At 38.9% G+C, this 14,359-nt stretch overlaps 1 protein-coding gene across 1 annotated transcript in view; it reads right to left on the bottom strand.

Annotated features, from left to right (window-relative positions):
• Positions 1 to 4,849: 4,849 nt before the first annotated feature.
• Positions 4,850 to 14,359, bottom strand: part of fbxo41 (F-box protein 41) — a 53,597-nt gene continuing 44,087 nt past the window's right edge. Inside the window, exons 9-14 of the mRNA XM_044029051.1 lie at positions 13,325 to 13,477; positions 12,663 to 12,758; positions 12,442 to 12,560; positions 11,941 to 12,099; positions 11,190 to 11,305; positions 4,850 to 9,146 (exon numbers count right to left, since the gene is read on the bottom strand). Coding sequence (XP_043884986.1) covers positions 9,084 to 9,146; positions 11,190 to 11,305; positions 11,941 to 12,099; positions 12,442 to 12,560; positions 12,663 to 12,758; positions 13,325 to 13,477 — 706 coding nt within the window. The 3' untranslated portion in view covers positions 4,850 to 9,083. The remainder of the gene's footprint in view (positions 9,147 to 11,189; positions 11,306 to 11,940; positions 12,100 to 12,441; positions 12,561 to 12,662; positions 12,759 to 13,324; positions 13,478 to 14,359) is intronic.

The raw sequence follows: 14,359 nt of genomic DNA, 5'->3' as shown, positions 1-14,359 counted from the left end.
GCCTTAATATGTGACACCCAGGATGTCCATATAAGGAGTTGTGTATCATTCTCACAGCAATTTAACTAGAGTAAACCCCCCACACACACACACATGCAAACAAGGCCCTTGTTACATTAATGAATTTTCACTTGAAAATCAAGAATTATAAAAGAGTCCTTCCATATCACACCATGTTGCACCGCCATGTATTTAGTGGAGTTCAATACACCAATTCACCCCTAGATGGCACTACATCTCACACACTGGTCCTTAACATTCACTTCAGTTTAATTTTATTTGTATAGTGCCAAACATAAATTACACGAGGCACTAATGACAAATTGACGATATAATAGTTGTAAATAATGCAAAATGATCTACAGTCGTTGATGAAAACAACAATAAAAGTTGAATAGTGGTGGTAAAATGATGACTGGGAGAGACAGAGGGAGAGTACACAAAGTAACAAGATATTTAAAGGAGGAGGGGTGAAGAGTGGATGCAATACATGACAAACATGACCTGCATGACTGAGGATACCTACAGGCGGTGAACTGTCCAAAGAGGCAAGAAGAAAATAACTCTCACGTTTGACTTGGAGCGTTAGATTCAGGAACAAAAATAACTCGGGGGGAGACAAAGGTGAGGCTGGGAAAACAAACAGATCGACTGACAGAAACACTACAAAAAACTCACCAAAGAAAAAGTGAGTTCCACAGACACAGGTGAAACTAATCAGGGTGGGGCGGAAAACCTCACCGGCAGGAAACGCACAATATCAGGAAGTGAAGCATCACAAACAAGAAGAGCGCTACAGTAAGTGCATCAAAGAATGCCAGGAAACTGTTTTCACTGACACACACACAGTCCGACCTGAGCACCACAGCTCAAAGTTTACTGTCAGTGATGTACGTCACCGGCGAAACACTCTAGGTCAGTGATATTGGTCAGATTAAGAGTGTGTTTTGACAGTAAGTGGTATATTTAGAGAATAACTCAGAGAGTGGAAACCTTTGCCAAGGTCACTCAGCGCCACAGTGTCAACACACTCAAAAATGAACACTTTACGTGACAGTACAGTAACTACGTGGTAAAATGATGGTAATAGTGTGTAATAGCGGAGTAATATTATGTAAACATTCCTTGTTAATAACAATTAAAGAGCATGAAATTCATCAAAAAGGGAAGATAAGATTAAAACAGCAGCTGCTACAACATTTCTGTTGTTATGACTGTGTTGGAAACTGCAGTAGAAATCAAAAGGAAGTTCCACAATAGTGGATCTTTATTGCCTATTACTGTAACCACGTTACTGTACTGTAATTTAAAGTGTTATAGTATAATCATTATTGTACCATAACCTACATCCCCATAATATAATAGAGTTATGCTGCTCAAAGGTAAGCAAACGTGACTGAAAACCACAACATTTCTCATTTTTCTTTTGGTGTTTTCCAGAGCAAACCACTCTCAAAGTGTCAAGGCCACAGAAAACCGATGAATCCACTCACAGCTCCACTCAGTGAGAGTTTGTGTTACATTTCACGAAAGATTATCAAAGACTTGCCATAACATGGTGTAACAGAGTTTCCCCCTGAGCCCTGAGTGAATACATGAACACAGCTGTGTCTCATTAAGACCAGGACTAAGGTAAAAAATCATTGACTGGATTTCTCACTGTCTGCACTTTTGGACACTGAATTTATTTCTTTTCTTTCTTATGGCTTTGGAATATAGTTTTAGGAAAATCAAGATAAAGCAGACATCATTAGTATTCACATGCTCGCATCACTGTGACTCAGCATCTGCATATTACACTTTAACAGTGATCGGAGGGGGGTTCATTGACAAAGCTGTGACATGGACTGGACCAGGATTCATGGGAGTCCTTTGAAAGCTTCTCCTGTGTGTGTATGTGTATGTGTGTGTGTGTGTGTGCAAAGCTGAAACCTTGTTTTCTGTGGGCAGTGTAGTCCCCCACTCCCTCCCCCATTCAGACATTTGGAAAGCAGAGAGGGATACACAGGGACAAAGTTCTGGCAGGAGTCCCGGTCCAGCAGGAGAACACGTGAGGCTGCAGAGACGACTTAACCATTAACGCTTCAGAGGAGAAGAATAAAATAACATCATGTGTAACATCCAGTGCAGATTATTATTTTCGATTATAATGCATAACTATTATAATAATAATAACGTTTTTTATAAGATGGTTAAAAAATGAATGAATACATAATTTAACCCTTAGTGCACCGTGGGGCACGGATCTGTGCCGCAGGTGCACGCTTGGTTTATTGCCATGAGAATAATACACTTAATAAACTCCTTATATGGACATCCTGGGTGTGTGTGTTTATAGGTCACATATTCAGCTGTTTTTCTCGTCTTCTTATGTGTTGTTGAGTCAAAGTTATGATTCATTTTATATCGCATTTTTAGTAGTAATATAAAGTAGCAATAATTGTGCAGAAGTCACAAAATAGACTGTTTTTCTTTTCTTTTTGTTCACAAAATAGGCCTCTGAACTGTGACGTAGTTCCAGATTTCACAAATTTAATCTTAAACATTTTGAGTACCTTTTGCTCAGGTGTGTTTATGGAGTTGGTAAAAAATGGCTTTTTTTCATCAGATTGTCTAAGTTGTGCTGAAAAACAGGATATACTGTAATGCACTCCATATTACACATTCTTATAGCCTCTATCTAAGCTGTTTGTTTAAAGATAGTAATGGAAAAAAGCGGTGGAAATGCTCTGTGTTCTAAGGGTTAAAAAACATTTATCATTCCTTTGTGAAACAAAGACTGGACTATTTAGCGTAAACAGGACAAAGACTAATGTTAACTTTTTAAAATTTCATTTAAAAAGCACCATAAACCATCCGTTTAAAGGTTGAACATCTATTTTTTGTCATATTTTTTGACAGAAGTTTTTTTTCAATGTGTCAAACCCACTTTTTCACAACACCAAGCAGCTTGAAATCAGCAAGTTCATTTCTTGTAATAATGAATATTAATGAATATTAATAATCATATGACCCAAATGCAGAGGCTGAGTTATAAAGCTGGGCAGTAAAAACCATGTGACTAATGTAACACGCTCCATACGGATGACAATCTATGAGGTCATTTAGAAGTACAATGTAAGCATGGAATACCAAAGGGAAACAAAAAACACTTGCACTGGACAAAGGATGTTCCTCTTTTCCTCCTGCTGGCAGGAGAAGAGGAGGACCACAGAGAAGGAGCGTGGATGATGTGTGAAGGAGGACATGAGGACAGTTGGTGTAACAGAAGAGGACACACGGGAGAGGACAAGATGGAGGCAGATGATCCGCTGTGGCGACCCCTGAGGGGAGAAACTGAAAGAAAAAGAAGAGGAAGGTGTCAGATACTAAAATATCCCGATGATTTCGAGTCTGTGCAGCAGTTGGAGATTCAGGAGTGGAAGTTTTCTTTTGTTATTTTACAGTATATAAAAAGCAATTTCAAACAAAACCTAATTAAGTAGACCTGAACAATAACATTTATTTACTATTAAAAACAAACACCTAAGACGACATGTCCCTGTGGCGTTTTTTTTTAATTGTATATAATATATTATTATATTAAAGTATAAAATAAGTATTAAATATAAAGTGCAGTACAGTTCCTGTCATTTTTCTTCACAGCCTTTTATCAATATGTCTGATGAGTAAAAGACTAAGTGATATATGAAAGCACAGTGGTAGTAGAAGATGTAGATTATTGGAAAGGAAATGTTAATTTTCAGTCAACAGCAAGACAACAGAGGGACGAGAGGAGAGTAAATACACTGGCAGATAATCACTGGTTGATCAGCAGGTGAACAGGTATAAAGAAAACTGTCCACAACAACACAAAGGCAGGAAGTCAAAGAACAGACACATGGGGCCAGCTATTTTAAAGGTAAAACAGGAAATGATGACACAGTGGCCAGACAGGAAGTCACAGACAGCAGAGCCCATCGTGACCTCTATTGTAATAAAACTGAATGGTTGAAACCACTCAGTCAGAGACGCTTCACTTACCTCAGGTGTTAAGATGAATTTGTTCCCATTTCTGATCATTTAGCTGCAACGCAAAGGAGATTAATCTGATTTCAGCTTCATTAGAGAATATTTGAATTCCAAATGTGTCTTTGGTAATACTTCATATTACTTTAATCTATCGTAACATTTTCTTTAGCTCCAACTCAGACCAGTGAGAATAAAACCAGCTAACATGAAGGTCAACATTATTACATTATTGTAATATAATACCAAACTAATTTCTAATTTACCATTCCACATATTGAAGTAAATCTTTAATTAAAATGCATAATCGATTCAGAGGCAGTTCTAAAAAACCTCTCATATCTTAATAAGCTGTGCTCAAAGTGGGACCAGTATCCACTGCTGGCTTATTATTATCTTACCTTATTATTTTTGGAATAGCACTTTCCATGTCTGTAGTCTCCCTCATCCATCTCTGGTGCTCCGTCCCTTGGTGGGTTGCCAGGTTTGAAAGTAAGTCCACAAAATCAGAGACACAGTGTTTTCCTTGTTTCAAAAACAAAACCGCAAAGTGAACTCCAAATCCAATTTTTACTCAAGTCCAAGTCGAGTCTGAAGTCACGAGTGTCAATCAGTCAAGTCGAGTCTTTCACCAACGTCAATCAAGCAAGTCCTCAGATTTGCGACTTAAGTCAGACTCGAGTCACGTAACTCGAATCCCCCCCAATCCCTCTGGTGATTATGATGGATATAAAATGGTATTAACATGTTACTACTTCCCTACTTTGCTCATTAGGAACAAATAAATAGTCTTTAAGAAGTTAGTTTCCACCTTGTAATCACTCACTACAGATTTAACAAATACAATTTAAAGCAATTTTTATTGATGACAACAAACGAGTGAAAATGAGTAGCAAAACATTTCCATCTATTGCAGTCACTGTTAGGAGGATCAGCTTTTTGGGAACGTTTTTTTACAGCAACAAAATCCATTTTGTCGCCATAGCGACAAGTATGACGTTCATTGATCGATTGGCATACCGAGTGATGGTAGTCAGAAATAATAATAACTCAAAAATAATAATACTACAAAGACAAACTGCACACTTAATTGCCCAGATAAGTGTTGAGGTAATGTGTAAAATACTATTCAAATGAACGGGCATGAATACAATCATTCATACATAAAATATTTACAGAGAGGAACATGGACACACAGACAATATCTGGATGACTTGGCGTCACTGCAACAAAGGACTAAGTCTTAGTTTAAGAAATTAAATATACACGTGAATAAGGAAGCGCCTCCCTTTGTGGGCGGTGCTTCAGGCTGAATGAATAAATTAATCAGAAATCAAGTGGACACGTGAAGAGAATGGAAATTCAAGAGAAAACACATTCTTCTGGCTGAACTGTTGGTATGAGCGTGAAATAAATAACTCATACGAGGGTGAAAATAAGGTCATATTGGCTATGAACGTAAAAAAAAAAGCACTTGCATGTACCTAAATCACTCTTTGTAACTTCCCAAACAACGACACACGTCTCTCCACAAAACCAGGTTCATATATCATCGCCATGTTTGGGGGAAATCGTCCTCCTGCAAAAAAAACCCAGACATGTAAACCAACAGTTAAGTCTTTCGCACTTCACCAGTAGATGGCACCAGACGTTCCACTCACAGAACAAAAAAACAAAAAAACGCTTCTGTTTCTGACCAACAGGCCAATAAAAGTGTTCAGGAAAAAAAGTGCATCATATTTTGTCAAATACAGAGAAATAGCTAAACATTGAAAACAACACTCTTATAATAAATATCTGATATCTTTTCTTTTTTTTTTTATCTCACTAGTGCAACAACAGACTGAATCAAATAAAGTGAAACGTTATTAACCTGCAGGCAATCAAAGCTCTTTAAACATCTAATAATTTGCTTTGCCACAGTAGCAGAACAGTTAAGAAGGCAACTTAATGATTGATGCTTGAACACAAACATGCTAACATTATACACATCGCTCTCTTTTTTTATATAGAAATAAATAGCTGAATAATCATCTTTATCCTCTTCTTAAATAATTTCCATCTCTATATGACTCTGATGCACATTGAATATAAAGTATCTAATACACAACTTCAATTGTCAACACTAACTGTGATACATAATATAATTCTCTATGTTTCCTTCATTCAACTTTGGAGAAAACGACGCTTACAGAATAATGACCTGTAAACTTCAACTGTTTCCACTCATATGTATGACCTTAATATTATAGAACATCAAATGTTGGTCCTTTTTTCCTGTTTCCTGTTTGTCTTCCTCTCTTTTTGTTTTACAAACATTATATACAGAATAGCTGATCGCGAAGGCAGGATTGTCTAAAACTTAAAATCAACAAGTGCTTTTTTTTTTTTTTTTGTCTCATCTCTGCTGTGAAACCTTTTTCCCCCACAAACCTTTTTCCCCTTTTTCCCGACGGACCCAGAGCAGATAATCACAACCACTGTAGGATAATATAATATGCAGTACTGGGAAGAACATGACGACATGTTCTCGTGCAATAACCTCAAACATCATGACGACAATACGCCCGACCAAAAAAATCATCAGTGAAGCCACATTTACAATGTCCTGCTCAGTGTTCACAGAAACACTGCATGAATGTTACTTTAGGTTAAATAAACAAACAAGGCGCACACGGTGACAGATATTGTCCTCATCAATGTTTCCAAACGGTGTGCGTGATTTCTGAGAATCAGGATAGCTCTTTTTAAAAGGAGTACTTTAGTATTGCACTTTCATACGGGGACTCTCCAGAGAAGAAGCAGGAAAACAGGAAATCCTTACTTTTAGTCCACACTGAGCGAAAACCCTTTTCTTTTATCCGACCTTCCCCGCCACGTAAACGCCTACATCTTTCAAACACACGTGGATTGAGTGCGTTTAGCGCCAATCTCGAGATGACCCCGATGACATCATCCTTGACAAAATCTCCCGCAGAGCCACAGGTGACACACCGAGAGGGATTGACCACTTGTAAGTTGATTTTGGTATTTAGAAAGACGGACGACGTGTCATCAGAGAATGACAGGTGGAAACATGCTCACTTGAAATACTGGCTTCACTGATAAACAAATGATGCAGCCAGTATGTTCCCCAAAATAACTTTTCAATTGTAGACCGCTAACTGTTTTGGTTTGGTCTGTAGCTCCACCCACCATCACCTTACTCATAGCACTTCAACATAGGGCATATCCGCAGATGTTGAACTCTACCAAACCCAGAAAAAGCCTCACTTCCCCTCTCAAAAACGTCTTGACCAGAGAAGAAGAAGAAAAACGAGGGTCTGCAGTGGAGATTTTCCACTTAGACCTTCACTTTCAATCGCCACCTGTTGCTGACACGCTAAAATTAACCAAAGTGGTTAAATGTTTCTAAAATAAACGACAGTGGGACACGTATGTGTGTTTCAGTCAATGTGCACAAACACAGTCATGAACGCGAGGTACAAGCGCAGCATCTTATTTCCATCTTTCCAAAAACTCGTTGACCACGCTCCTGAAATGTTTTGAATTGGGAACTACACCGAAGGTCACCGAAAAATGTCAATATTTGACATTCTATCACCTTTAAACTGTTGGAACACCCCGGTGAATGATCACAGATAAAGGAGTGTACACTCAGTGTCACACACTGATTAGTATTGCTACTCATACATCTTCAAAGTTTCCGCATTGTACACTTAATTATATCCCAGAATTGTGCTAATTTGAAGGTGACAGTGAAGACTCGATCGACGCAGCAGGCAGTGTCGACACATCATATGCTGCACTGGCTGAGAGCTGCGTAACAACACCAGCAGAGGGAGCCAGAGGACGTCTGCTGATAAATAAAAATAAGGATTGTACAAGAGCTCAGACGTATCAAGCCATGTGACTAGAAATGGCACTGTTAAGTTTGAGAAAGTATGAAACCTCCATGATATATAAACACTACCACTATGGTTCTGCACCTGGAGAGCCCAGTCCACATGGAGCACGACTCACGTCTGCCCTACACGGCCCCTCTTCCCTTGTTTATGGCACATTGGAGAAGACGCTCACAGACATGAGGACAGACACTGATCCAAATGGCACTGGGTTTTGGGAGAGATGCGCGGTGGACCGACGTCCCAGGCTTAGTGAAGAGCAAAATCAGACACTGAATCTACAAAGATGAGTCCAGGTTTGTGACAAAATGCTGGAAGGAAGCAGCGGATGGTAAGAGGCGGCAAAATGCATCATTGCCTGACAGCGGCTAATAGACTGTCAGGGTCTGTGTTTTTGTTTTTTGTTTTTTCTTAAGCTCGGCCGTCCTCTGCTGTGCCTGGAGCTGCCGCAGCATGTTTCTGTTCAGGGTGGAAGCAGGAAGTGTTACACGTCGTCCATTGTCAAGTTTTCGATATACAGTTGTGCAGGACACGCCGTGTGAAAGCGTCAGTTCTCAGCTCGCCTACCTACGCATTCACTCGTTCACGCACGCACACAAACAAACAAACGTAAAGCTCCTGTTTCTTGCTTTTCTTAAACCAGCCACTGACTGTCGGACATAATTCACTGTGGTAAGTGTGTTTGCTGCTGTACGATGTGCTCCTGCCCACAAGCTGAAGCTGGCCTCAGGTTTTTAACACCAAGCGTTATGCAGACGCAGACGGGGTAAATACAGCGCTGCTGCTTCTTGAGCTCACTTTTACGGTGAAAGCAAAACAGGACTGAGAAACTGGGGTCTTATCATTTTTGGGCTATCTGAGTGTGTGAAGTTTAAAACGGGTCACGTTTTAGTGCGATTATTAGACCACGTACGCCTCCTGACTTGTTTTCATTCATGATTCCCACATTGGAACAGTAAATGTGATTTTTCTGTTTTGCATGTGAACCTGTGGAGTATATGCACATTGAGTCTTGGTCCTAGTTCATCGTGGTGAGCCTCTGTTGTTTCTGTTGGTGCTGCAGAAGCATGCAGCTCCATAGGTTGGGCTGAAAAACAGCTGGATCTTTTTGAATGAGTGGAGCCAAGATGGCACCGCACGGCAAGATTTGAAGAGTCTGCACAAAAGGTGTTAGCAGAGGCTGTCTGCTTTCACGTGCAGGATTTTGGAGAAACCGGGTCTCTTCTTCAGAGCCTGAAAGAAAAGAGTAGAATATATAAATGAATATCAATCAGAACCAACACATGTATATATTTACCATAAATGCAAAATATTATTGCTACTTTTATTCCCCCGTGTCTTTTTCTTTTATATCCTCTTCAATTTAGAATAAAAAAAGTGTATAATAAAGGCCCAATGTGTACATTTTAAGAAAATAATTATACTTTTTTTGTGCACACTCACCTGATTGTATGAACTGTTGCTTTTCATTAACCCAGAATGAGGAGACGGATAATTTTTGACCACAGTGTTTTAAAAACAACCCACAATTGACAATTCAAAAGTCTGCTGAGTTTTAATTTTACACAAAAAAATTATACGCAGGTTTTTATCCAGGTTCTCCGGTTTCATCCCAGATTTGGGGATTAGGCAAATAGGACACTCTAAATTGACCATAGGTGGCCCTGTGATGGACTGGTGACATGTCCAGGGTGTGACCCACTGTCTTTCACGCCCCACATGAATCTCATGTGGAGGATAAATTAGCAGAAGATGAATGAATGAATGAATGAATGAATGAATGGATGATGACTGTATTATTTCACGACAGTCACCCCTGCAGAAGCCGCAAACAAGTCAACGTCCAAGAAAAACACCCTGGAAACTGACTCATAAAAACAGAACATAAATAAACCCTAGGACTGCGTGGACTTTTTTTTTTTACCTCTTGTTTGTGTGTGTGTGTGGTTTAGCTCAAACAATGACCTGAGCTTCTCACCGCGAGCTTCTGCTGTAGTGATCAGCAGCACATCCACCACCAGCCTTCACGGGAACTTCAGAGACTGAGTCACGGTTTGAATGGTGAGTAGTTGAATATAAATAGCCGCAACTCCACCTCTGAATAACTGTTGGCTTAACAGTTAGTCATGTAGCTATAGTCGTACATGACTCCAAGGACGTGCTGCCTCAAAAAATCATTAGAAAGCATTCAACAGAGTGGAAACCTCGAAACACGTCGCCTCAGTGTTCATCTCAACATTCACACAGTCAACAGTGCACTGGGTGGATGGAAGAGTCGTTGTATAATAAAGTGATGAGTGTATGACACGGCTGACAGAGTGGGCAGAAGAAGTTGGGAATAGTTCTTTTCTTGTGAGTCTAAAACTGTCAAAAGGAAGTAGAAAACTCTGATCATCTTTTATCTTTTATAGACCAGGAATCCAGCAAATAGAAGCTGTTTTTCAATTTTTCAGTGATCAATCACTTCAAATCACATCAAACAGGGAAAGGTCACCTAACATCAGTTGTTTTTAATCTAAAATGACCTATCGGCAAACAATTTAATCTCTAAAGAAGCAATTGGTTTTTGAACAAGCACATCGGACACTGTTTCTGCTTGTTTATCTGAAAGTGGCAAAAGAAGGTTGCGTCCAAGAAAAGAAAAGGAAGGAAGGAAGGAAGGAAGGAAAGGATATTTATTGTCATTATACTGTTCAACCGAAATTGTAGGGAAAGAGGTGGAAAGAGAACTGAAATATTCTACTCAAGTAAAAATACCACTATTTTGATATAATTTTACATCAGTACAAGTAAAAGTACTGGTATAAAAATGTGAAAAAGTAGCCTGTTTTAAATTCACTCACAGTAAAAGTATACCTAGTTACTTTTTTGACAAGGTTGGGGTTCTTTCTTGTGGACACACAGACCTTTACAAATGAAAGTGCTGACAAAATAAAAGATGTAAACACATAATGGGTCAAAGGTCACAAATGCTTTCACTTTCTCACCCCAATTAGCGCCATAACGCCTTATCATTCACTGCCAAAGTTTCTGGTGTGTGAATTTTGTAAAGTAAAGTAAAGTATAGTAAAGTAAAGTAAAGTAAAATTCAATTACAGTAACGCGAGTAAATGTAATTCATGACTTTTCACCTCTGGGGACCAACCTAACGGAATGTGTAACATTCTAACATTCCTACATGTTTCAATGGTGTGAGTTTGAAGGTGTGTATGGTCGTTATCCTGATGTTTCTCAGTGAGTGACTCATTAGCAGATGATGAGCATTCGCTCTGTTACCTGCAGCTTGTTAACCATCTCATCAAACAGTTTTCTGGCTTCAGGACTGTTGGGGTCCTCAAAGTAGTCTTCTATACCAATCTGAACCACGATGGACTTCAGGTTACGGCAAACACCTACATGAGGGCAAGGAGGACGGAGACAAAGCATTTGTAAATGTAGACGCACGTTCTCTTCTCAAGTCTTTACAGTTTGACTGTAAATTAAATCAGATGACTGTAGATAAATAGATATGACTGTAAATTAAATCAGATGACTGTAAATAAATAGATATGACTGTAAATAAATCAGATGACTGTAAATAAATAGATATGACTGTAAATAAATAGATATGACTATAAATAAATAGATATGACTGTAAATAAATAGATATGTAATTAAATCAGACTGTAAATCAGATGACTGTAAATAAATAGATATGACTGTTAATAAATCAGATGACTGTAAATAAATAGATATGACTGTAATTAAATCAGATGATAAATATCAGATGACTGTAAATATAGATATGACTGTAAATAAATCAGATGACTGTAAATAAATAGATATGATGATATGACTGTAAATAAATAGATATGACTGTAAATAAATCAGATGACTGTAAATAAATAGATATGACTGTAAATAAATAGATATGACTGTAAATAAATAGATATGACTGTAAATAAATCAGATGACTGTAAATAAATAGATATTACTGTAAATAAATAGATATGACTGTAAATAAATAGATATGACTGTCGTCACTCACTGTTGAAGTGGAGCAGGGCTTTGGGAGTGACCGGTGTGGATGTCAGCACCAGCATCTCCAGACCTTTCAGACCTTCTCTGCACACCTCTGCTGCCACCTCCTGGTTGATTTCACTCACATGGTCCAACTCCAGCACCTGCAGGCGCATGCAGTTCCTCGCTGGTGGTTGTGGTTTTAAAAGGGAGGTAAACAGATGACATGGAAGATAATAATGTAACAGCACACAGAGTGGCATGTATATGTGATATATACAATATATTATCATAAAAGTAAACTGAAAATAAGTTTAGTCTGCTTTAACATTAATAATGTAACTAGGGATTAAACTATATGATGACTGTAAGATAATGATACCATCTACATTCAAAATTGGTAAACTGTAAGCTATGATTTCACTATTCACTATGATTTCTTATTTTATAAATCAGTGGGTACATAATCTCTTGGGAAAATGAAGTTTGCCAGTGCACAACCATGTTCTAATTTGATTTGAACATTTACCCAGTGAGGCCAAACCCTGAATGCCACATCCAGCCCCTCCCACCCCGAGAGCACGGAGGTGTGGCCAACATCTTCCAATCGTCTGCAGACATCGGTTACTGAAGCGGGCAGGTTGTTGGCTAAAAAAAGAACCCAAACAGTAATAAATAATACAACATTAACAACAGCGTGTTGTTAGGATCAAAGTAATTAAGACACAAGTCAGTTTCTCGGTGTATTACCATGGATGTAGTGGCGCCACCTGTAGGGAGATGATGTCTCTACAACCTGCTCCAAGAGCCCAGATCACCTCCTGACCAACTGGGTCTGTGGCACTTCTGGAACACAATATAACACATGTTTATACATAACTTCATGTGAGACTCTCATGTCTAATGCCTCCAACTCAACGACGCAAGAAAATAACAATATTACAATATATAAAAGATAAAAAACAAACAAATGAATAAACTATTATAGTTCTCCAGTGACCTAATGACTATCTGATTAGTCTGCCATCTATCAACAAACAGTGTTTTGACAGAGGAAATTGAATTTGCAACGTTCACTGAACACAACTCTAAGCTCTGTGGAATCTGCATTAGCTGTAATGTGGAGAAAATCATGTCGTGAACACACATTTTTAGCAAAAGTGGCCGTTAAATGCTACTCGTCTGTGAGGCTTCCATGCAGGGTGATGATCTGCGTCTCCACATGAAAGGTGGAGGCAGCATCAGCCATCAGCCTCTACAACGGGCCAGGGTCAGTAAATGCCAATAGGTTGGAAAATGTCCTCCCGGAGCCGACTAAACGTCTAGAATAATTAACAGGTTGACCTATAATTAAGGTGTTGTTATTTTTTCTGACAAAGAAAAGAAGTTTAGGACTAAGTGTAGCGGTCCACCTGTATGTCACAGCCTGCAGAGCTCGGCAGTAGCAGCTTGCCAGCCAGAGGGAGCGATCAGTCAGCAGGTTGGGGCAGTGTGAAATCTTCAGTATCAGCAGGTTGCTGCCAGTGGCCTTTAGCAGCGCCTCCAGACCCTCCTCCAGACAGCCACTTAGATGGAGATGTAAGTGAAGGTCACAGGAAAAGACAGAAACAGAGCAGCACAGGAAGTACAGTAATTCGTCTGTCCTTCATAAAAAGCACTTAGAGCACAGAACAAAATGTGCTCCAAAAAGTCTGTGGCATACACTGTATGCAGGAAAAACAATGTGAGCGCATTGCCGAGCTATAACGTGTGCTTTCCTCCTCACACAACGGCATTCAAAACTTTTCTTTATCACACGTTGAATTTATTTTAAATTTACCAGAATAAAATGGTAGAAAATTTCAAGTTTGCAATTATTTTCCTTTTAAAAGGAGCCGTGTCATCAAGTAGCAACACACAACGCAGCGAGTATTGCCTATGAATACTTCATATGATCGATTATTAAAAGGCGACGGTGGCTTAATGGTAGAGTGTTGGTTGAAGGTTGTGGGTTTGATTCCCTCGGGCAAGACATGCATGTTAGTAAGCAACTAGTTAGTGGTGAATATGTGTTCCCTAATCTAAAGTGTTACCGAAAGCATGAGTGAATGGGTGAAGACAAGAAAAATCAAACCATTTACTAGTTGTAAATATATTAAAAAGATACAAAACTGAACAATGTCTTATTATTGACTACAGTGGTACAAAAACATTTTTATTTTTTCTCCAGTGACTGACCTGTGATGCATAGATCACCACAGTGTGGCAGCAGCTGCATGCATTCTACAGTATGAGTGGACTGCATGTGTGTTTGCAGGACTGATGACATTTACAGTTACAGTGGAGTTAGGAGTTTATTTTCTTGGTGTGGAGAATTGCAAAACAGCGCAAATAATATTCAAAGCAAGAAATAATTCACTTTCAAAAATTGTGCCAGGGCAACCTCAGGGGTTAAATTATGGAACAGT

This window comes from Solea senegalensis, linkage group LG6 (genome assembly GCF_019176455.1).
Source record: "Solea senegalensis isolate Sse05_10M linkage group LG6, IFAPA_SoseM_1, whole genome shotgun sequence".
NCBI lineage: Eukaryota > Metazoa > Chordata > Actinopteri > Pleuronectiformes > Soleidae > Solea > Solea senegalensis.
This window is presented reverse-complemented; position numbering and strand designations above follow the sequence as displayed.